General features: G+C 40.8%; 1 protein-coding gene across 2 annotated transcripts in view; it reads left to right on the top strand.

Moving 5' to 3' along the window:
• The window catches only part of USP22 (ubiquitin specific peptidase 22), a 176,871-nt gene that overhangs the window by 102,536 nt on the left and 49,435 nt on the right, over positions 1–24,900 (top strand). Inside the window, exons 3-5 of one of the 2 annotated variants that reach the window (XM_025204563.1) lie at positions 1,559–1,672; positions 2,229–2,273; positions 7,159–7,260. In XM_025204563.1, the coding sequence (XP_025060348.1) occupies positions 1,559–1,672; positions 2,229–2,273; positions 7,159–7,260 (261 nt within the window). The remainder of the gene's footprint in view (positions 1–1,558; positions 1,673–2,228; positions 2,274–7,158; positions 7,261–24,900) is intronic. The other variant, XM_025204565.1, reaches the window with a different exon arrangement.

Here is a 24,900-nt window from a genome sequence, read left to right as displayed (position 1 = left end):
CTGCTGAAATAGTGGAGGGTCTAACAGGCTGAGTTCATCTATAGTTAGTCTCCTGTGCCAGTGGGATGGCCACTGGGTAGAGGACTGCATGAGCTCTGGTCTACTAGAGGGTGGGAGAAGCCAGAAGATCCAGTCTGCTGGCCTCTGGGTGGTGGGCAACAGGTTACCAGCTGCATTTTGTTTCTAACAGACACTTTGGAATTATTTAGAGCAAAATATTGCATTTCTTTTGTTTAAAACAAGTTTGCGTTGCAGAGTGCTTAATATTGGGAATTCAGAAGCAGAAAAGTAGAAGTTTGGGGGGAGCAACAATGCGCTGCTTGGTTGCCCCCAGTGTCGTCCTGCTGGGTTGTAGTTCATAGCCAGCATCCATCCTTTAGCCTTGCCTATTTATCTTCTGTCACTTTATCATTTGGTCTGTTTTGAGAGACAGAAAATCAGCAGCTTGCTATGAATAAAGTTAATTTACTTCCATCTCAGCCAGTATATTAAGGAAATGTCTTTTGTCTGGTCAGTTGATTTTTTTCGTTACAACTCTTCCAGTTACTTAGGGATTTATCTGTCTTTGATCTTTAAAGAGAGAGAGAAATCTTGCAACACTGGTCATAACTATTTTGTCCACATAGACATAACCCAACAGACAAGAGAGAACAGAGAAAAAAGTGTTCTCTTTGCAGAAGTCCACATGGCAAAAGGCTATTGGCCTCAAAAATTGGACTTGTATTAACATTTTAACATATTTATTGCCTGCTTTGTTTGAACATTCACTTTGGCTTTAAATCTACACTTGTAGTTGTGTAATGGGTTTGACCAGAAACACCAGCTCTGTGGTTTAAAAACAGAAAAAATCAATTCAAGACAACCTATCAGATCTTCAAATTGTGTTACAATACCGGTTCTGCATGCATTGTTACTTCATTGCTTTAATTATGCCTTTTGGTTACTTAAGGTGGTGGTTCTCAACTTCTTTTGTACCAGGATCCATTTGTAGACATCAGCAGCCAGTCCTGACCCAGTGCCCCTCGCTCCCAACCTGCTGCCCCCATCCCCAGCCCCCCAGTGTGTGGGGCATGGAGGGCCACAGGCAGACTGGGACTCTGCCCACCTGCAAGGGAAAAGCCACGGCTTCCCACGTTTTTCTCCTTTAAATGAGAATCCACTTTTAAAGTTTGTCGATCAATTTTTAAAGTTTGTTCGCAACCCTTTGATATATGCTTGTGCCCACTTTTGGGTTGTGACCCACGGGTTGAAAAATGCTGACTTAAGTCGTACTTTGTCTGAGGTCTATATTGTAGGACACAACGTGAACTCGAGGCACCTTGCACTGTGCTGTTGTTGACTGCCTCTGCTATGAGCAGCTAGGTAGCTAGTACTGCAACTGAGAAATCTCTGGGGTTTGTTTGGGTTTTTTTGACTAATACTTTAATTTTTTTTGTTTTTTTTTTTGTCAAGAGCAAGGAGAGCGTAGATGATAGAAGGATAAAACTGGGAGCCTGTTTGAAGCTGCTTGTTCTGAACTCACATTTTTTTTCTCTCTCTCTTCCCTTCTCTCTTGCAGCCATAGACCTTTTGTATGGGGGTATATACTGCTTTATGTGTCAAGATTACATTTACGACAAAGACATGGAACAAATTGCCAAAGAAGAACAACGGAAAGCTTGGAAATTACAAGGTTTGGTTTTCCTGCCTGAATTATTTATTTTTGTTCTTAATCATACCTGTCCCTCCCATTTGTCAATGGCAAAAACCAGTAAGGGGAAGAGAGAGCTCTTTAGAGACATCAGTGCAGGTTGTGGGAGAGACAGATTTAGAGCTATAACTTTCCAGAAGCTAGATTGTTAGCTTAGCATGTGCTCAGCACTAAATTGTAACAAAAATATGTTTTATAATTGCAACAAAATACCATTTAAAAATAACTAACGTAATCATGCAAAACGCCTATTATCAACACAGTGAGATCTATATCAGAAGGAAAATGTAACAAATCTACCTCTTAGACTATTTTAGGTAACTTAGGCAAGAAATCTGTTCCCCTCACCTGAAATGCCACCTTTATGTGATTTCTTTTTTTTTTTTTTTTTTTTTTAATACAATGTGCCAGCTTAAATACCACACACCCATAATTTCACTGCACACACACAATATATGTAGAGATGTTGACACACAAATATATGTACACACATTTGTTTTATTATTCAGTTTGCTTTCCCTAATTTTTTCTTTTTTAGCCTTCACCCCAACAGTGGTTTCTCACTACCAGTGTACAATGACAGGTAAGAGGCGTGGGCTGGCGACGCACTTCACTAACAAGCGTCCCTTTGCTGATTATCCTGCCATGTTAGACATGAATCGTAGTTAAGAATGCCAGTTTTATAATGCAGATTGTTTTCCTCTTCTTTGGATATGTTCCAGCAATTAAATAACAGACAACATTAAACTTAATCTCATAACTCCTTCCCTTGATTGAGCTACTCCAAAAGAAATCTTTCCCCCCCTTTTCTTTGAAGGGGAGAGGAAGTAGAAATGTTTTTAACCAACCTGGGTAGTGCTTGAAAGTCTAGCACAGATGTTTGACATCTTCCATTTTCAGTGGCTTTTAGAGGTATTTCATTTCTTGGAAAAGTCTCTGTTCGAAAGCAGGCAATTGCTCCCCAGTTATACATTACTCTTATTAATTCCATGGCATCCCATTCCAATGTGATAGACATAGCCATGGGTTGATATGAATACAACCCACATTCCAATGTGATAGACATAGCCATGGGTTGTCATGAATACAACCCCCTCCCACTCAAAACTTTTAAGACTTTTTTTTTTTTTTTAAAGAATAGCAGCTGTCAGTATATTGACTAGACCTTACCTGAAACAGTCTTTGTATATCAAAAAACTGCAGCTGCTTGTTGACTTATTTAAAAAAAAATTCTACTCCTGTCATTTCCCAGTGTATTTTGAAGCAGTTCAGTCAGAGGAAGGTAAGATAGCAATGAATTTTAGAACAAGAAAATCATGGTATGAAACACTTTCCTACAAAATATTTTTGCACATATCTGGGAAAGTGTTTTTAAACCTTTTATTTAGTCTCTTCTCCTCTATCTTGAATTATCCCTCAAACCTGTTTAAAATTTGCTGTCTTGAGCCAAAGGAGATAATCAACTGCAAGAGCAAAACAGATGCTCAGGACACCGTAGGATCTTTGTGAATGTCCAGCTTCTTTTTTTTTGATGTGTAAATTAAGAGTATATTTTCTTAACGATACTGTTCTCGGGAACACTATCTATATTTTTTGGCCCAACCAAGATATATGTCAGCCTGTTCTCCAACAGACTTTAACTCCATGTAAGGGTCTGAAAAGTCACCACATTACCAGTTACAGACAGTAGTTTACCTTGTCTTCATGGAATATGAAGGAAAAAAATAACAGCCCATCACAGAGGAACTGCTGTGTAAAATAACCTCCTCCTATGCGGTTGACTGATTAATGGATGGCCCCATTCAGAAAGAATTACAAACCCAGGAGATGAATAATAAATAGTTAAATGTAGCTGAACTGAAGTTAAAGGAATGCTCATCTTAGAGCTATTCTTTGAAACTGTGGCATAATATTTGCCATTTAAAATGTTTAATTTTGCAAGTTCCCTTCATTATGTGATACACTTCTAAAATATGGAAGGGCAGTTGTGAATCTCCTCCATTCCCAGCCCCGTACAGTGGTTCCTGGCATTTAATGTTTTGCAGAGTTCCAAAAAAAAAAATAAAATCTCAAAATAGGATATTGAAACCGATACTGCTCACAAACTCTGCTTTCCTCGTCCATCATGCACTTAGATTTTTTCCCCCCCAGAATAATAATGCTGCCAACTGCAGAGGTTCAAACTCATGAGTCAGGCGTGCAAAACTGATGCAACTGACTTAAGGAATTCTGAGTTATGAAAAGTAATAAAAATGTCCCTTTCCCCCTCCCACTTTCTTCTGAGTTTTGAGCCTTTAGGGTTTACATTTTAAGCTCCCCCCCCCATAGTCATGGGGGCTAGAAACTTTTCTTTTGCATAAACATTTTATGTAATTACACAATGCCCAGGAAATGGACTTCTAAGAAAAGCCCCATATCTTGTGACTTTCAAAGTCAGAGCTTCAAGAGCTAAAATGCTTGAATACAGGAGATCCTGGCAGGAAGCTGAACCCCCAAGTTCGCCTGTAGTTCATTGTTAAAACTTCAATTCAGAGACGCAACTATGAGCAGAACTATAAACTTTTATTAATTCTGCCATGTTCAGGTATTAAATGTTTTAATTTTTAATACTGAGGAGAAGAATATGGATGGAGTAGTCTGGTTGTATTATTAATGACCTCTTGTATAGTGGGATTTTTTTTAATACTTTTTTTGAAAATTAGAATAAAACCCCTGAAAATTATCAGTATCTGGGTATTTGTCTGTTCATAAAATATCAGAATAAACTTCAAAACAGTTTCTGGATTGAGATTTCATCTGCCAAGTTACAGGCCTGGCTACTTCAAAGGAGCATTGTAAAAGCAGTGGGTTTTCTTTTCAATAACAACAGTACTTTCCCTTAATCCTAAATGGTAATTTGTGGATGAATTGAAAATTTCTATCTATTTGAAATGTTGGAGATTTTAGCACTCTTGGATATTTTCTTAGTACGTATTTCTGGAAAAACCCTGAACCACTGCGAAAGATTGGGATAATTTTCTCCAATTCTTAAAGGAAGAATAAAGCCTCAATTTTCTCATTAAATTTTACAACAGGAAGGGGAAAGGACATTTACTTTTTCCAAGTTACTGTCACTGACTTCACAAGGCTTGTGCCTTTCTCTGAGGTTCTCTGCAAGGGAGATGTCATTCCTGTTTTGCTCTTGATGTTTGTTTTGGCATTAACTGTGTGCGTTTTTAAATTGCTGCTTAAACTAGACTTAATTGCTTCACCCAGAGTCCTGTAAAACAATCAAATCTGTTGCATTTACTCTTTCTTCAGGGTGCAAATGTGCTGTTAAACAGTTGATCCAGAATCCTGCCTTCACTTAGGCAGCACTCTTGACTTTAAGTATATGAGCAGTCCCATTGTCTTCTGTGGCACTACTCAGATTCATAACATTAAGTATGTGCGTGCTTGCAGAATTGGAACTTTATTGTATATATCTTTAGTCTAGCCCAATAAATCATCATTTGTACATACTGAATGTGTTTATTTTGTCCTGAGGCCCATTAGACAGTAAATGGAAGCCTTATGGAGTATCTATTGATAGATAAATTATTCTAAGCTGGCTTGGTCATATTAAGAATTAAAGTACAAATGATTTTTAGACTTTTTGAGGTTACAATTAGCCAATCAAGTAGCTGGTGGTAAGACCGTGTTGGGACATAGTATTAAGCACTGCTAGTTTGCTTGCAAACACAGTTGCTATTGATTACGGTAGGAATTTGGTTAATCTGAAAAAAATTGCTGAAGGCATCTATTGAAAAGCTTGTTGCCAGCCAATGTTTTGTCATATGTGGACTGTCCATATGTGTGTCTCCGTAATGCTGCTTCATTCAGCGTTTGCCTATGCATACTGTATAGTGTATTCAAAGCATTGCAGCTGTTTAATCTCATTAATCTGTTGCATGATAATTGGTTTCCCCTTTTATTTTCCTGGGTTTTGTTTTGCTTAGTGCAGAACTTTGAAAAAAGGTTGCATCAAAAACTGTTGAGTCAAATTAAGCTAAAGGATTTATACATCTATATAGATGTGAACTCTCTTATCCTTATGTATCTAAGAGTGAGACCTCACTTACTATAGCAACCCAGAGGGTCAAGAGTAACTATGACTCAAACATTTTGGATGGGTAACTCCTGATGGGCATAGCTATTTCTGAAAATGAAGATCAAAGAGCTGTTAAAATTTAATGTATAGCATGCAGAATGTGTAAGCCCCCAGCTATATTTTCTGCTCCTCTTCTTTTTGTGTGTATAATTTACTTCCTATAGCACAGTACTTTTTCAGCAATATGCATTCTGCTCAGAATAAGATGAACTTTAATTGACTTTAATCCTTAGTTTTAGAATAGATTGCCTGTCCTTTTTTAATGCCAAAATGCTGTTGTGACTTGCTGTAACTGGCCTTGCATAGCAATTTCTTTGCTGCATAGAACACTGCAGCAGCTCATAGCTGGTCAGCTCATGGATCTCCGCTGCTGTGGTTTTCTTGCTGCAGGTTGGGACCGAACACACCTCTGTGCCCACATCTAATCTATTCTCTTTATGCCTCGCTGTTGTGACTTGCCCCATTCTCCCATCCCTCACATAAAATAAATGGTTTTGAAATGGCATTTGGGCTTGTCTTTTAAGAAAAAAATCACCCTGACAAATTTCAGCTACAGCTGTCAAGAAACAAGATATTCCCTGGGGCAGAAGATAGTTAAAACATTACAATACTTATCTCAGTATTTCCGGATAATGTTAGAGTACGTGAGCTTCACTCTACTGGAGTCTTTCTAGCTTGCCACTATCTAATATCCACAGTTGAGGAGAGAGGAGGTGTTTTATAATAGTGTACCTTAAAATATGTGATCTAAGAATACACTATTTAGTATCCTCTAAATTATTTACTAAGTTCTGCTTTGCATCTATTAAGACTAAGACTGCCGCTGTCCAGTAAGTTGGATCCAATGTGGTTTGTTTGTCTTGTTAGTTAAATGTCACTGAAGCAACGTAGGGATATTTATCCAAGTTGCTCAGTTTCTCAACCAGTCTATGCTTAGGCCCAAGATGTGAGGTTATGCTAGCGGTATGACCTCTTTGAGCCTGAGGAAAATCATGGCTGCTTGAAACAATAACTAATGCTGGATTGGCCTTCACGGTAGCATTCTTTTTAATTGGAGGGGTTTTTTAACCCGTTAGTGGAAAAAATATTACTTGGGGATAGAAAAGATTCCTCTATGCAAGTAACTGCTTATTAAGGTGCTTTTAGCCATTGTTTATGGTAATGTATTGTCAAAGTCAGCTGCTGCCTTTCTAAACAGCAATGCAAAGCAAGTCAGCTGTGATATTCGTATGTCTACTGAATCCAACTTAATGGACAGTGCATCGCAACTTTTACTTGCAAGTATCCTTCCCACTGTGTTGGTTAACAGCCCCCTGAAACTTTCTTTTCATCTGCTTAGGCATTGGAGAAAAGTATTCAACATGGGAGCCAACCAAACGAGAATTAGAATTGCTACGGCACAACCCCAAGCGGAGAAAAATAACCACAAACTGCACCATAGGTGAGTCTAAGGAAACTCTCTCTCAGACTCGGCCTTGGCCACCTGCACTTTTAAAACACGGTGCTGCTTTGTCTTGGTTTTCTAGGTTTTTGTACATGTTCCCATGAGGCTCTAGTAACTGTTGCTTTCTTCCAAATCTGATATGTGATCTTGATGATCATTGTGTATTGATTTCCACCTTCTCCTCCATGTAGAAGGATGCATGTTCTGTCACTTTAGATACTGAAGACTGAGTGTCTGCATAAAAGATCAGCAAAGGAGGAGGCTCTTAAGCTGTGCATATACTAGGACATTTTAGGGGGAGGAAACCCCACCGGTACTATCACCAGTTCAGCTCTCTCTTCATTTGATTGATAAATCAAGAACAAACACAGCTTAATCTACACTGGAGCCCATAGCAGGAATTCCCTACATAATATCCTGTCAATCTCTGGGCACATGGGACAAGCATGTGGACTTCATTCCCTCTACTACATGTTGAAAACTCCAATGGGATCCTTCAGATTCATGTTTTGAACCAAAATCACATTCTCATTCCCATATGAATCAAATGCTTAGCTCACACAACTCAGCACACTTACTCTGAAGCCAAGATTTTTTTTGAAATAGAGGCATATCAGGTGATGGTTAGGAAACATCCTAGGGATCGAGAAGGTTGTGTACAAAAATTATCAAAAACGTTGCTGCTTTTCCTGACTTCCTGTAATGATGACTAGCTTGATCAGTAATTGTTGCTCAGTTGCGTTTTGCTTGTTGTTAAATGAGCGTTAACTTTTAGTAGTGAAAATTCCTGAGATTGGGTTATATTATATATATAGTCATTAAAAGCAAGAGACGGTTTGTGAATTGCTTTGCCTCACCTTCAAAACCAGAAGTGCAGTGCTATTGTGAAGCGCATTGCTGCTTCTTCGCACCTTTTCCTCCCTTCAGAATACTTTGAGCATAATGATATATAATACCATTATTTTATTCATGTGTTTCTAGTACAGTAGCGCATAAATAATGCATAAGTTGTATATGTGAAACTCTGGATTGAGAAGCAATAATGTGACTTCAAGTAAGTAAGTTGAGAATGGGTGATAGAACACTAATGTCAAAGAAAGGGCATTCGTTTTTACAATGGTGGAGCAGAAAAAAGAGTTGAAACACACCTGGACCATGGAAACTTCAAGCAGCCTGAGAGAGAGCTCTAAGCACAAGGTGGCTCATTCTCATCCAATTTACAGCTTGATTTTTTTTATTTTGTCTTTTTCTAATGAAATTCTGACATAATATGTAGGAACCATATGGCCAGTTACACAAAGATATGATTCCTATAGGACAGCTGAAAGTTGGTTTGATAAAATCTGAAGGTGCAGATGACCTTTCTGAATAACAAAACATTTTTGCATACTGTTGCTCTTTCTGTTTGGAAGGAATGTTTTGCTGACTTTTAAAAGATTTAATTTTTCAGTCTGTTAAAAGGGACATTTCTGGTTGCATGGAATCTCATACTACACTGCACGGGGTGGGGGAGAAGCACTCGTGAAACACAGGGGATAAGGGAAATGACTGATCTTTTTACTTCTGCAGGCATGCTTTTAATAATTTCTCCTACTGAGCCCTAGAGCTGTCTCTATGCTGAGATTTAAAAAGAAGAAAAAAAAATCAAAGCACCCAAGAGATGTAATGCAGTTTTGGGCTACAGTTAAAAGCAAACGTCTTGGTTTCTTTCACAAAAATACATTGGAGGGTTTAACTGAAAAAAAAAATACTGCCATTGTCCTTGAGCCTTTTCTCTCTATCCCCAACCTGCTGCTAAATATATACCTGTTTCTGACTCTTTCCTATCACATTTTCACACTGACTCATCTACTTGCAATTTCAAATCTGTGAAAGAGCCTTTGTGCAGACTGAAATGCTGCAGTTATCTGGACGTTCCCATTTCTTTCTTTTTCTAATGCTCGTTTCTTCAAACATCGAGTCTTTATCGATCCATAATAGACATTAGTGAATCTGTTTCATCTTCCGAGGTAGATAGATGAGTCAGAGAGTAAAGTTAGATGTCCACTCAGATTGGCTCTGAAAATGAGGCATATGCTGATAATAAGCAGAAAGCATCACAAGCCTATAGATAAATTCTTTTTATGTGCAAAATTCTGTTTAGACTAACCAAGCATTTTACCTTTTTAGAAAACTGCCTGAACACCCCTCCACTAACTTGCTTTTTGCCCCTTCTCCTCTCCTCCCCTATCTCCTAGGGTACACTCGGCTAGGACATGGGAAGCACAGTTGGGGGGGGCGGCGCAGTTTAATATATAATAATGACATGCTGAAATGGTTATTAAGCCTACTGCTTGGCAGTGAAGCTTTCTGGTACTATATCTAACAAAGATGGAATGGTATTCCTTGAAGCCAAGGCATAGCTTGGAAATAAATGTAAGTTTGTGTGTTAACCATTAGGGAATTTATCAAAGGAGACACAGGAAGGATTGCCATAGGATCCCTCATAATCAGAATATTGCTAACAACTATTTTAGGGTATGCTGCTCTAAAATACATGGATGCAGGTGGTATCATGCATCCTTGTCTGTGGTTTCTCATGAGGTTCCTATATTGCTAGCTTGTACAAGAGAATCATTCCAGGGTCATGTGGATTTTTAATTTCCTGGCATCAGGTTATTTCCCTGCTTTGTCCTGAAGAGTTGAGAACTGACCTCATGTGGCATTTGAGTCGTTGGCTCAATGCACTGGTTTGTCTGAGCTGGTTGAACTGTGCAGAGCGATAGCAGCAGCAGAATCACCAGCCTGACATTGGCACCATTAAGTATGCAGAATGCACAGCTGCAAAATGAATTTCTTATAAAGGAGGACTTTGCTACTAATTCATTAGTTGGAATACTTTGAAAAATATCCCTAGCTTTTGTTTTTAAATTAAATTAAATATCTTTGTATATATTAATGTCAATCTTTGGGAAGCAATTCTTGAAGAACCTCTTGCCTGTGCTGCTCGGAGTGGATGGACCTCACCGGCCCTGTAAGCTGTTCTGTTCTTAAAACTGGGTGTTAAATATCCTGTTCACCAGATATTTTCCTCTTAATTATGAAGTTTACAAGGCAGTTTTAGCTGAGTCACTATTGTACTACCCAGCAAATTTCTCTTTAATTAAAACTGACTTCTAGAATTGCTGCAGGCTGGAGAAATCCCAAGCTTGTTGGTCCTTCTCTTCTGGATGCTCACCAGAGAACCATCCCCACAGCTGCCAGTGCATGTCTGTGACGTGATTTGGGGGCAGACTGCTTAATAGCTGACAGTGAGCTCAGTGCTCTTACAATCAATGATGTGTGCTTACTCTGTGAAGGAGCCTAATATAGATTAGGCAGACTATACTGTGGGTATATCATATACCTGGTTAGCTTGCAGATTGAAATGCTGATAGTCCATAATTAATCTTTACAGAAGTAAATAACCAGCTGGTCTCGGATTTGAGATTTACTGTGTCTGTTAAATAAATCCCGTTAGATAACAACACCAGTAATTCCTAAATTAGTCTGTGTTTGATAAAGTTTAGACTAACCCGCTATTGGATTGTCTTCCCATCGTACAAAGAAGCTCAATTTTCCAGTCTGTTTGTTGCTGCTTTATGAAGAAGCTGCACTCAGCCTGTCCAACTGCTGCATTCACGTCTTCAGGAGGGTTTTCTATTATAAGGATGGACTGGGAGAGAAAGAGATTTAGCAAGTTTTCTGTGCTATTTTGACAGTTCATCTTGTTCTGTTATCATTAGTACCCCCAAAAGATCAATACTCATGAGTAGACTGAGGTATTAGCTGGGGATCAGCCTGTCTCCGATTAGCATATGAAGTGACTTTGTGGCTAAAGACTGCTACATTAACAATAGGAAGAATTAGACTCCAAAAGCACATGGATAATTAGCGAGAGCCACCTGGGATTCCCATTTGCCGGGTTGCAAAAAGGCAGAGGGGAGAGTCTTTATAACAGAATGAGCAAATCCTTTTCAGAAAGAATGACGAGGAGTGGGGGAGGCGACAAAAACAATAGCTACAGAGCAGTAGCAGGTGGTTTTTGCAGCTGTGTGACACTAAGCAATATGACGCGGGAATGAAAAGCATGAGAGGAATAAATATTGCAGCAGGGCTTCAGTGTAAAGGTGGCAAGGGGAAATGAACAGTGGCCTGGAAATTATTTCTGGCTCTGTAGACAAGCTACCAGAAGCATTTCTTTTTCCCTCGCTGTTTCATAAACTATGCATGAGCAACTGTGCACATGGGCCTAACTAGCGATAACAGGAAGATGTTGAGGACTGCATTAATACTTGAAAATCGTTAGTGAATGTGCTGCTTTTCTGGGGTGCTTTTTTGGTCTGATGTTACTGAAACTAGCTTTATTAGACGAGAAGGTGGAGTGGAAACACATGCTGATATAGCACAGGACTTTTAGCACTGGTTTAATTTTAATTCTGATTTGGAAACAATACCAGGTTCATATTTGAAATGTGACACCCATGGAATGCATTTAAAATGGATTTATGCTTTCTAATTTTTAACGGCCTTTTTTTTTTGGTACTCCTTTATAGCGTGTAAAGTGTTTTGAATCAATAAAAAAATATGCTTGAAGTTCTATTAATGCTATCCCAAAAATATGTATTGCATAAAAATATTACGTGGACATCTAATCTTGGAACTCCAGACACTGTCTAGCTGGATAATTGTTGCATAAACTAATTAACCGATCCTAAAATATTCAGTTCTCAAATGAATTGATAAATGCATTACTTCTGCCATATGGGAAACAGTAAATTAGCAGAAAATTTCCTTTGCTTTTTTTTGACTCTTGTCTGTAATGGCCACTTCCCCCCAATATTTAGATTTCCCATCATCTTTGCGTATTGCAGTGAGAGGATCACATTAAAAAATGACCACATTCAGAAATGATCACATTCAGTGCCCAGAATGGCTTTCTGAAAGTAAACTGCAGTAAACTTAATTTGGTAGCCACTGAGGAGGGAAGAACTTGAACAGTTGCTTTCAAAGCTATCAAAGGTGTTGTAGAAATCCTTCCTGTTCAACTTTGTCAGAGCAGAACTCTTGTATTCGCTGTCAAACAGCACACCTGTACTCCTCCTCGTTATTTGACTGCTCTTCACATAGGCTATCACGATCAAGTCTGATGGCAAGCCAGAAGCAACTAACCTGTCTGTTGTAATGGCACATTTCAGGGCTTGTCTTCACAGAGCCAACTCTTCAGGTTATCTACACAGAAGTAACTCCCTTTTGAGTTAACATCGCTTGCTAAAGTTGCTTCCAGTACTGGGCTCAGCATATGTGTAATATTAGTCCTTTGCACCACTCATGCTGCAGCGGGCTAGAAGATTCGGTCCAACTATGATGCAGTATTTGAAGGGAGTTCCCTGGGTTATTAGGACCAATATGCCACAAGTAACGTATAATTTTGCGGAATTATTTGAAACCTGCCCATTGCTAACATCTTTCACAGGGTAGCCTACTTTCAGCGCATTTCTGTTCTGTTCTGTTTTGTGTAGCCTGTCTGATCAGCTCATACCTTACCTATTTTGCATAACATACATTATATTTAAACTGCTTCAAAAGTGAAATGTGGTAAATATGCTTCTTGTTGAATTTAGAATGGAAAAGGTGTAGGTTTGGGTTTCACTTGCATATTGAATGTGTGCATTAAAAACGATGAGTTAGTGCCAGAAAATATTAAACCCTCCAGGTTTCTGTCTCTCAAACTTTTGCAAAGAAATCCTGGGCACTTTACATGATTAGGCATGACAATATGGCATTCCTTGCACCCTTCAGTTGTAACTGGAACATCTCTTTCAAAGAAGCAGACAAAAAAAGAAGGTACCTTTTCACTGTAGGATGAACCATGTTTATATTCAAGGATGAGCATTGCTCTGTCTGATAACGTGGCTGGGTTAACACTGAATGCCATCTCTCTGTTTGATCTACAGTCTGAGAAGCAATGGTAGTCCAACTCTAGTCCCTGAGGGAAGGAGGAGAAAACTTTTTATAGAGTTCAGGCTTTAATTTGAACTTTGGAAATGGACTGATTCATCAGAACACCCTTTACAATAGTTCACAAGCAAGCTAACCCTGGAAAATTTTCTGGGGCCTGAGCATAAATATTTTAGGGTATGTTTAACCATTCCAATAGAGTATTACTTGAAATTAATAAGAAATTCATATAAGGTAATAGTTTTTAAGCAGCCAAAATTGTGAACATTTTCTTCAGCCAGAAAGATAGATGCGTGGGATTTTTGGGGGGCAGAGGGGAAGAGAGAGACCCTATCTTAAATGAATAATGATGTTAGAAAGGTATTACATACAAGGAAAGTGGCACAGCAAGCTCCGGTGTTACTGTGAGTTCTTTACAGATGAACAAGGGCATCCAGAGGTTTCTTATTTTGAATTTTCACAGTGTGTATTTGGAAATTGTTGCTGTTATAACTGAGCAAAAAAAAAGTAATTTTCACCTTTGTAAATTAGTTGTTTAGCTACTGAAATAAAACAAGCATCTTTTGCAAATGAAATATCTGATATTTAGTTTTGTCTGTTTAATTTTGTTATGGTTTAATAATGCTGCTTTTTGCCAGACAGTTGCATCCATACCATTCAGGATATTTTTGTGTTCTCTGTTTTTAGGACAAATGACCTCAACATTTGTTCATGCAGTCTAAAGGAAGTATATTTTTGTGATAGAAAACTAGAAATTCCCTTCTCTTCCTTACTGATCTCACCATTTATTAAAATGGAGCGTTTAACACATCACAAGCTTTTGTTGGAAAGGCTAAATTGAACAAAATATCTTGGCTTCATTAAGAGACCAATGTCTGTGCTTTTCTCTACTGACTACAGTAACCTGCCGTAGACTGTTTGCTAAGGCTGGGGGTATTCCTTTAGCTACTGAGGCTGGAGGTACAAATAAAGAAGCAAATAGAAGCAACTATGCAGCCTGCAGTCTAGAAATGCAGATAGGAAAATACATATTTTTTAAAGTTCTAACAAGTGATAGCAGGCATTAAAATGTATTTGTGGGCATCCTTTTTATTTTTAAAATATCAGGGTGCCTCTGTCCATTTTGAATTCTCATTCTTCCCTATTTAGGTGAGATGTTGATTAGCCTTCATGGTAGATCACTTCCATTGCTATAATTGCCAAGCTATACACAATCTTTTGAGAAATTGTGGATCTCTCGCTCTTTCTTGGCTGTGAAGGAACAAAGCATTGGAGAATCTCTTTCAAGCCAGTGGTGGTTTGAATAGTTGCATGACAAAATTTTTAAGTGAAAGAATCTACCGATGAGGTGGGAAGTGGATTTATTTAAAGCAGGATCTTCCATAAACTTAATTTCACAGTTCAGTACTTTCCATAGGAAAAAGTGGCAGCAATAACAAATGCACGTGTGCAGGTTGGAGGGCAGTTTTGAATTCTAAATAGGTGTTAGTGACTGATGAAGATGCATATATCCCATATGCCAGATGCATTCACACAGCAGACAGTGAGCCAGCGAGGATAGCTTGGGTTGTTTGAGCTTGGCTTTGGCTTTCCCCGTCTAATTTAAAAAGATATAACGTTTGCCTGACCTTAGTTAAAATAACAGTGGGCAGAGGGGGAGATGTGGGAGGAATGAAGAGATGAAGAAGAGTGTACTGCATCATGGGCAAACTGGGAGATAGCGGCTTTGGGGATTCCCTAGTGCTGTTAAGGCTGCTTATGTGTAATTTCCTTGGTGCTGTATCCATGAGAGAGCTAGTGCATTTTAATGGAGATTTCAGTCTCTTATGACAAGGCTACTGTGACAAAGCAACTCTTTGGTGTAGCTTTCATGGTAGGTTCTCAGACGAAGCAGCTACAGCAGGGCCAGAGATAGCAGACAAATCAGACTCCACAGGAAGAAGGACTCCGTAGGAGAAAAAGGGAAGGATTATCTTGGAGCAAGCAGGACTCCCCATTCAGTTGCCGCAGGACTGAAGATCAGACCCAAGCAGAGGTTTGGATGCGTGGCTTTGATTTCTCACCATCTACTGCCAGTAAAACCTTGGGGTTTGGTTTTGTTTAGGCGGGATATAAATATTGCACCCTGAAGACTGAAGTCAAAGGTTCTGAACTGTCTTTGTTTTGCTGTTGTACCTGCAGAATCATTCAGGCTGTTTATCCAGGAGATGAGAGGAAACTGCTAGCATTAAAGACGACCTGCAAAGGAAAAGAAAATGTTGTGGCTTGCTGTCTTTTTGCTTTTTTATATGACAGAAAAGGAGGCCAGAATGGGAGGTAGCTGTGCTTGTACACGCACACTCCCCTGCTCTCCAGGTTCTCTTGTAGAAATAATAATGCCAAGTTTGGACTTCCTCTATTAATGCTGTAGCTCAGATTTGAACAGCAGGTTTTCAGCTTCTAGCTGAAAAAAGAGGACACTGATTCCTTCACCAACAGGTTTCAGACCCATGTTTTGTCCAGGCCTTGAGCAAATCTGTTTTAACTACATAAGGTGAAAAGCAACTGATTCAACATTATCAGGGCTTCTCAGATATCAAACTATAGTACATTATACTATAGGCATTATGTATACCATCTCCTCTTTTACAATGTGGGCTATATTGGCATACTGTTCATCTCTGAAGACTTTTTTTGTCTCTGTTTTTTGAATCCTAGAAAATCAGAGAAAATGAGTGTTGGAAGGGACCTCAGGAGGTCGTCTAGTCCAACCCCCTGCTAAAGCAGGACTGTCTCCACCTGGGTCACCCCAGCCATGGCTTTGTCCAGCCAGGTCCTAAAACCTCCAAGGATGGAGAGTCCACAACCGCTCTGGGTAACCAGTGAGAACGTTTTTCCTCAAATCTAACCTAAACTTCCCTTGCTGCAACTTGAGCCCATTGCTCATCTGCCACCACCGAGAACAGTCCAGTTCCAGCCTTTTTGCAACCCCTCTGCAGGGAGTTGAAGGCTGCTATTCAATTCCCCCTCAGTCATCTTTTCTTCAGATTAAACAAGCCCAGTTCCATCAGCCTCACCTCACAAGTCATGTGCCCCAGACCCCTAACCGTTTTTGTTGCCCTCTACTGCACTGTCTCCAATTTTGATCTCCTGTTGTAGCAAATGAGTGTCATGGAGCTGGTCCCCAGACTGGACTGAGCCCTGTGTGCTAGGATTTGGCACCATGCTGCCTCCTCCCAGCCTCACACCCCTGGAGGGCCCCATGCTGCCTCCACCTGGCCTACATGCTAGGATCAGGCCCCCTGTCCTGGATGCTGGCATAGAGCCCTGGGGCTTCATGCTGCCCCTCCTGGAACCATGCATTGAGATCAGGCCCCAGGGCCTGGCACCACGCCACCCAGCTCCACATACAGGGATCAGGCCCTGGCACTGCACGCAGCTCCCTCCAAGCCCCATGTGCTAGGATCAGCTGCAGGCTGCCATGGGCACCTGATCTAGCGTGCAGGACCTGAGGCTTCTTATGAGTCTGGAGATTTGATAGCAGAGGATTGGTGCCACTGCTCCCCTGCCACCAGATTTTTGGATCTGTGGCCTGGATGACATAGTGCTGGGGGCCAGATCTGGCCCGTGGGCTGGGGGTTGACTACCTCTATGGTACATCAACATTATTTTTAGCACCCCTAGGAATGAGATATTTAGGAGCTCATCCCCAAGTAGATCTACTTGAGGAAAATCTTGTATGTTTACCAGCATCCCTTTTCTGTAAAACTTTTACAGAGTTCTGAGAGTGCTGCTTGAGGGGTCCTGAGTCCTGGAACCTGAGGATAAAAGTCTGAACTTGACCACAAATTGGCACTGGAATGAATTTTTGCAGAGACTTGCTAAATGTGTGTTCTGGCAGAGAGATTTAGTTTGAGGGTTATGCTTGAAAGTTTAATTTGCCACTTCTGCTTTGTAGATTTCTTTCTTTGGGTCAGTTTCTTCTGCACCGAATAGTTAGGCATAAGTCAGAACAGCAACCTAAATGGGCCTCTTTTAAAATACATATATTCATTACTCTTTTGCAGAGTCCTAATCTTTCACACAAGTTAGAAAGCATTCTAATAGAGCTTGCTCGTGATTGAGTTTTCTTTTTCCCCCGTATTGTTTGGATGTGTCATCCATGTTTTAGCCGAGGGAAATAATGCCTTGAAGAGCAAAAAAGACCAACAGACACCAGAAGACTTGTGTGTACATAAAAAAAATATAATTATTGCAGTGCATTGCAGAGCATGAAATTGGGGATTACAAGTTGTGAATTTGGTATATCCAAAAATACTTAGCTGCAGGGACTTGAACTATAACTGTTGTGGGCTCTGTTTGAGGTTTAAACTTCATGGAATTACTTGTATGTGAACTAGTCAGATTAATGTAATGGAGGCTGAATTAATTCTGTTTTCCTGTATTGGAAACTTGTCATATACAGCATTTGCACAGAAAATACTTTGATTTTGTAACCCGAGGTGGTTATTAAGGATTTGGGATGAGGGAGGCCATGCAATGTATGTTATAATAGGATGTAATTTAGAAGGCAGTGCTCTCCAGAGTTTATAGCAATAGATTGGTAGTCCAAAACTTGGGCCTGGTTCCATACCCAGCCCCTGAGTTTGAAGCTGTGCATTTTTGCGGATTTGGTCTATGCCTGTTAACTAATGGAGAAAGCCCAACTGGGTGATCCAGCATGGCTTTGGGCAAGGATTCCTAAGTCATGTGGTATTAATGCTACCCTGTGAAACTCAGATGTGCTACTGCAGAGTCACTGCTTGGCCCTGGATTTCTGGTGGTAATATGAAGGCTGTAAGCGATTCTACTGCTTTGCTTCAAAAGCATTGCTTTTATAGTTCCTGCATGCTGTCACGTTACACATGGTTTTCTTTGGTATAAAAATTTCACTACTTTCATCCTTTCCTGGGCTGGAACTACATGATCCTCCTGTTCTTAGATTGGGCCCATGCACTGCAGCCCCTACCATCCGTACCAGACAGATCCAGCTGGGTTTAGCACCTGTAAAGCCCTTTAATCTGTCAGTTTGTAATCAGCGATTCAAACGTGGCATCATTTATTCCCCCGGTGGTATATGGCAAGCAGAGGATAACGAAAAAGCAGTAAAAGTCTGCGTGCAGCTCTCTCCTGGCTTAAACCTTACTCTGTCTTTGTCGGCTTGGATGAGACTGACTTAGACCACAGACCTTCATCTTTGGGATGAGAGAAGCAGACTGCCATCCCTCGAGATGTCTTGTGTGCATCCCACAGTGTGAGACGGCCTGCCTTTTATCAGCTCAGATGGCTTTGTTTTGGATTCCCTCCCTTCCAAGCCTCTTCGTTTTCCCTCTGAGAAGTCTCCCTAGGAGGTATTCCTCCTCCCTTCAAGTAGTCATCTAGACTTTGACTGGAGGCGAAGCTTCAAAGGGATGCAGCTGGATCGGCTCTGGGATACAGTGATGTGGCTTATCTCGGACTCGTTGTCTGCAGTTCCCACACAGAGCCAGGTAGCAGCTCCGGTTTGGCTTATCCCTTTGAATCCAGATGGGAAGCAGAGCAAACCTGAGCAGGTAAACTTAGTCACCTAATGGTCATAAAAATAATACGGCTACCTCCTTCATTCTCCACAGATGTCAACAAACCTTCTGAAATATTTGTTCGTTCTTTATTTGTGTCTTCTAGCTGATTATTTATCTAGAGGTAAAGCAGTTAAGTTGTTTTTCTATACACTGCCTACTGCTACAATTTATTGGATGCTAATCCGTCTAGACGTTAGAGCTCAGCTTTATTGTATTATAAGATTTTGGCCATTTGTCATAATTTGTTTGACCAATTTTCTGCGGGAGCGTAGGAAATTTGGACTCCCTCATTGAAATTTTACCAAAGAACTGCCAACAAGACAGCATGGCTGATGTCTTAGATTCTAGGCAGAAGACAGGCTAGATTTGCACCTTTACAGACTTCACTAAATCAGATGTATAGCATAAGCTTTTGTAAGAAGAGGGCTTCATCAGATGCTGTAAAGGGACTGCAGGAAGCACAGCTGCTAAACAGAAAGCAGTGATTAGAATACAAAGAGTAGGGAAGCAGGGGCGGAAAAGGAGGGGCACTGCTGGGGGAGGCAAGGTGGGTAGGGGAGAGAAGAACAAAGCAGTGAGCCCACTGAGGGACATTAGGCCTTATAAAAGCTAATCCAGCTAATGGGATAATATCTATAGTCTCGGTGTAGACCATACTTAACACAATCCAGCGGGTGATTTCTTGTTCTGCAGTTACCCATTCAAGTTCATTTTTAAAGTTTTGTTTAAGATCAGCAATGGACTGTCCAGGGAGGTCAACGTGTTCTGCCACAGGCTCGTCCATCCTTCTGGTATTGATGTCAGATCGGCATTTATTCATTCTAACATGGGGATCGCCCCATCTGTCCAGTGGAGACAGGAGAGGGGCACTGTAAGCAAGTGATGGTGTGCGTGATGTTGGTAGAGGTGCAGGTAAATGAACTTCAGATGTTATCCTCTATGTTGTCTGGTCCAGTGATAATGTGGTTTGTGTTGATGAGGGACATCTGGGTCTGGAGCAAGGTCTGGTGCCTTGGTGATAGGAGTTAGGTAGTCTGCTGCTGGAGACGTGTCATTTGAGGTTGGGGGGCTACCTGTAAATCAGGATAGGTTTGTCCCCCATGGCTATTTTGAGGTGGTCATAATTTTCCAGGAGGGGTTGGACATCATTAATGATGTATCCAAGGTGTTCAAGCTGGGAGCTGTGGGTGACAATGAAAAGGATTTTGTCGTTGTTGTTTTAGGATCAACGTTATGGCAGATCAAAGTAGGGTCTGAGTTTAGCTCTGTTGATATTAGTGGGTACTGTTTTAGTATGGTAAGTGTAGGAATCCCTGTTCCAGATCCTCAAGGTGGGCATCCTGATCAGTGGGCTCAGAGCAGATACAGTTGTAATGTAGAGCTTGGCTGGAGATAGATGGTGTATCTAGTGGTGTGCTTAGGATGAGAGCTACTGGTGTTGGAAGCAGCTGTAGCAGTACAGTTTTGTAAACCAGTAGATAATAATTTTAACACTTAAACCAAGAATTGTTACAAGTAATGCTCATTAAATATGCAGTGGCCTACATGCAAATTTCGTCCTTTGGTAGGCGAACCTTGTGTCCAGCGAGTATGCTAGAGCTAACTGGTCACTGGATTCTGAAGATAAATCAATCATCTCTCTAAACATGCTCAAGCACTTATCTTCTGTCATTGTTTTGTCAGACACATACAACTTCCAGTAATTCTCAGAAGGCAAGCCATTCTTGACACTGCATGAGTGTCTGCAATGCGTAATGCTGCACAGCGTAGAGGCACGCAAGCTAGCTCTAAATCACAAACAGAGGAGAGGAGACTGTATGGAGCTTCTTGCTACTGTCGCCAAACTGCTTCCATCACCTGAGGTAGCTTGAGATCATCTCTGCTGTGTTGCAATGTGCACTACAGATGTACCCTTGAATGTATCCCAAATCAGTCCTTCCCAGTTACGGTGGAGAACCCAGCAATGCTCATAATATAACAAGGCATGTCCTGGAGATGTTTTAAAAAAAATGGAATAAGCATAGATTTAATGTTGAATTTTCACCTCTATATAGTTCCTACTTGCTGGGTATAGAACATAGTTTCCAGCAAGGCCAGTAGACCAAAAAACAGAAGTATGATGGAGCTGGTCTTGGAACTGATGTATTGTGACCTGCTTTTCCATTTCTTCAAGCCTGCAGCTAGCTCTGGGCCTTGCATGGACAGAAGGCAGCTATACTCTATACTGGAACTAGGAAAATGCGTAAACAGCATGTGGAGTGTCTTGTGTGTTGTGGATTGTTGGAACTGCTCTGTGCCAATTCACTGGCAATAATTTGTGCATATTAATACATTTGGATGCATATAATTTCATTGGCAGTTGGCCTACCCTTAAGTTATTAAAACGTGAAATCTGTTTGGAGTAGAGGTAGAAACTTGTAGGCAGCATATGGTATGATATTGGGGAAGAAGAGGGCCGTGGGTGTGATTTTTGTCAGTTTAGTGGGTGTAACTCTTGCTCTTTAAAGATACCATCTGCGCAGGATTTACACTCTAGGTCCCATGCCTGCAGCGCCAATCAGGCAAGAACTCACCGAGCTTTTAATTGTTTTCTGGTTTTGGGCGGAGGAGGGTTACTCCATGAAGCATATGTGGGCCTGCTAAATTGTTTCTTCCCCCTAAATTGTGGCCACCTAAAAGTATATCAGAGGCCTCCGCATGGCATCCCTTAGAAATGTAGCTGGAATAAGTGCTCTAGAAGAGTCTTTCAGTGGTTTCTACCAATCACAACCCCAGTTTACTTTGCCTACTGCCATTATCCTGTGACACTGGATAGCTTTTATCTGTTTTCTTGACCTTCCTACCATTACTAGGTTAATTGTTCTCTATATGTTCTGGTTCATAGGATTTTGCTACCTTGGGCCTTCACTGCTTGATATTTGAGACATGGTAACTCTTATTTTAGGAATTTGGCTCCCTTAGGAGCTTCCCCTGACTTATTCAGCTCCTCCCCTCCCTCCTTAACCCCCTTTTTTATGCATTTCTATGCTTCAGCTTGCCTAAGGGTTTTGGCTCCATTCTTGAACACACCTTGACATTTCACACAGTACAAATGCTTACATATGACACTTCAGTGCACTGTTGTGCTACACTGGGAGATTTTTGTGGCTTTCTTTGGGGCTCAGTACATCATAGAAACTCACTTGCATTTGACACAGCTCCTCATGCTTATTTTGGTCTTTTGGTTGACTCCATCTCTACATGCTCTGAGGATATGTATAAAACAGCGAATCTCTCATTTTCCCCCAGTAAGTGGAGGGTATATCTTTCCACCACTGGGTTTTGAGAATCCTTAGACTTTAAGTTGCACATGCCCACGGCCGCTGCTTGTTTCAGTGGTAAGAGAACCAGGCGCAAGCGTGTTAGGTTGGGGTCCAGGCGAAGCAGGTTGGAGAAGATGAGTTACCCTTTGGGTCTTCAATCCTTGGCATAGGTGCTACGTACTTCCTGAGGAATTCAGGAGAGCTCCCATTGCAAGGCTTTACTCCAAATGGTTGCTGCTTCTTTCTAGACAGAGATGCCATCTCTGGGATTTGCCACGGCATCAGTTTCCTCTCTTGAGACCATAATGCATTGGGACCTCCTGTGAACTGGGTAGCCTGATGTCTCCTAATGGGCCACAAATGCTACTCCAAGGTTTGCCACCTCTATTTTCTGCTCTGAATCTCTGCATGAAGGTGCCTCTTGAGGAGCTCAGAATGTAGCAGCTGTGTGAAGGCTGGCATGTTATTACCCCTTCATCATCTCCACACTTCTCTCCAGCACCCTCATCTGGTGACTGAGGTCTCTGGAAGGGGTCTCTGGGAACTTGGAAATTCTCTGAGATACTTAGATTCTTAGACCTATATATACTGGCTGTATTGCTTAAGTCCCTTGTCACGAGGGTCTCTCCTCTCTCTTGAAATGCAGGAAGTACAAGGTATGACTCTTGTCATAAGACACTTTGTGCTCTGTTCCTGCTTGCTCCTTATCTACAGTTGCAACACATAATATCAATAATAATAATAGTAATATTAATAATAAAGCACAAGATGCTTTACCAAATTAATATAATTATCTCCATCTTATGGACAGGGAATCTGAATGCTCTGGAAGCATATCTGAGCAGCTAGCTTCATGTCATCTTTTGCTATAGATAAGTTTATAATTCAAATGGCTGCATTATACTGAGATGAAATCATTGAACATGGGTCCTATCCCAGCCTATGCTAAATATCCAATGCTAAAGATGCATGTGATTCCATGCCCTTCTTTACATTAAAAAAAATCCTCATCTTGGGATATTAGCATAAGAGCATGAAAGCAGTGATAAAAGCTGCTTTTCAGCAACTATTTCCATCTGAACTCTGGTTTCCTGCACAGAAATTCATTTCCAAGTGACAGCATAAATTGAGTGACTGAAGTGCAGGTGCCTGAATGTCAAACACTTACAAGATAGGTGAGTTCCCACATGAGTCTCACTGGAGCCTCAAGATCCAACAATGAAAATCCCCCATAACCCCTTGAAAGGAGTAGTCTCAAGTAACTCGCCTACCATAAGGTAACTTTAGATAAGAAAATAATTGTGTGTATGGGAGAGGCAGAGAGAATGCACAAAACAGCAAATGACATGTGATCTTTAAGTTGCTCTAGGTTTTTGCCATTTCCCTCCCCACTTCCCTACCAGATGACATACACTGCTAAAAGGTCCAAAACAAATTTTGCTTGAAGGCTTGTACTATTTTTTTTGTTAACTTTAATTGATTAGACCAGAGTTTAGGAGACTGCAAGTAAATCAATACTGGTTTATTGCGATCATAAATATTTAAAAGCTTTTTCAGCTGCAGAATTAACTGGATATATGACCTTAGCTTGTGCTTTGTATAATTAGTAGTAAACATTGGTACAGAAAATGCAGCTGCTTCTAAAGCTTACGGTCGGTCTTCCCTTGCTGCTGAGCATAGTTGGACTCTCATAGATTGCAGCAGAAACCAGCACAAACTGGTAATAAAACTGATTAAAGACACTATTTTTCCTCTTCATACTTCGGGCAGTTCTCCTCCATTACAGAGAATAGAGGGAGGCAGTCATTGCCTTATCAGAGACCAGAACGCTGCTTCACATCTTGGGCAGCACAAGTTGTCCCTTAGAATATACTTCATCTCATCTGGTTGAAGCCCAAAACATTTGACGCCTGTGTTCCCTACTTTTCATCCTGGAAATCTGCTGGTTACTCCCAAACCAGTGACAACTGGGTAGGCAGCAGAAGGTGAACAGCAAAGGCAGGTCCTATTTTTATTTGTGCCCTTAACTGCTCCTTTATATGATGCGAAAGTGTCTTCAGAGTTTTTCCTCAGTGCTAACAGATTTCAATGGCATCTGAGTTTTTAGAGAGTTTGCATAAATGTCACCTCCCTACCTTAGCCGAATGCTCAGGGGGCTGCACCTTCTGTTCAGTATATTGCAGTTTCCTTGTTCTACTCCTTGCTAATCCTCCAGAGCCAAGAGCCACTATTAGCGAAGAAAAAGGTTGCTTTTGGAAAGTAAAAAAAAATGTAAAGCAGCAGGTAACATGATGATGTTGGCTTCTCTTCCTTCCACTGCATTTATAGCTGTCCAAATTCTGCCAGGCAAAAAAAGTGCCTGGATTTCTTTCCTGGAACTGGGGAAGCTTCCACTAGGGGCCACTTCTTCCTGAAGAGAAGTAGAGTGACCTTGAGGACATATACACGCCAAAATAGTAGGACCGACTTCATGAGCAGAAGAACCTAGAGCTACAGTTGGGAGAACCTGGGCATCGGACACTGCCCGGGAGGAAGAATGACTAAACAGTATAGAAGCATGTGAAGAAGAGGAGGGGAACAATGTGGGAGATGAAATGAAGAATAAAAATAGACGGTGTAGTTTCCCTTGAAAGGGCAAACCATGTACTTAAACATGTGTAAGCAATTGCAGTATTTTCCATAAGGATGTTGCATGGGAAAGGAAGTTGGTTTTGCAGCCATGAATAGAGGGGAAAGCGCTCTTGCAGGCTATTTTTATATTAAAATGTTTGAGAATC

Source organism: Alligator sinensis, unplaced genomic scaffold (assembly GCF_000455745.1).
Source record: "Alligator sinensis unplaced genomic scaffold, ASM45574v1 scaffold402_1, whole genome shotgun sequence".
Classification (NCBI taxonomy): domain Eukaryota; kingdom Metazoa; phylum Chordata; order Crocodylia; family Alligatoridae; genus Alligator; species Alligator sinensis.
Note: the sequence above shows the minus strand (reverse complement) of the source record. Positions and strands in the feature narration are given on the sequence as shown.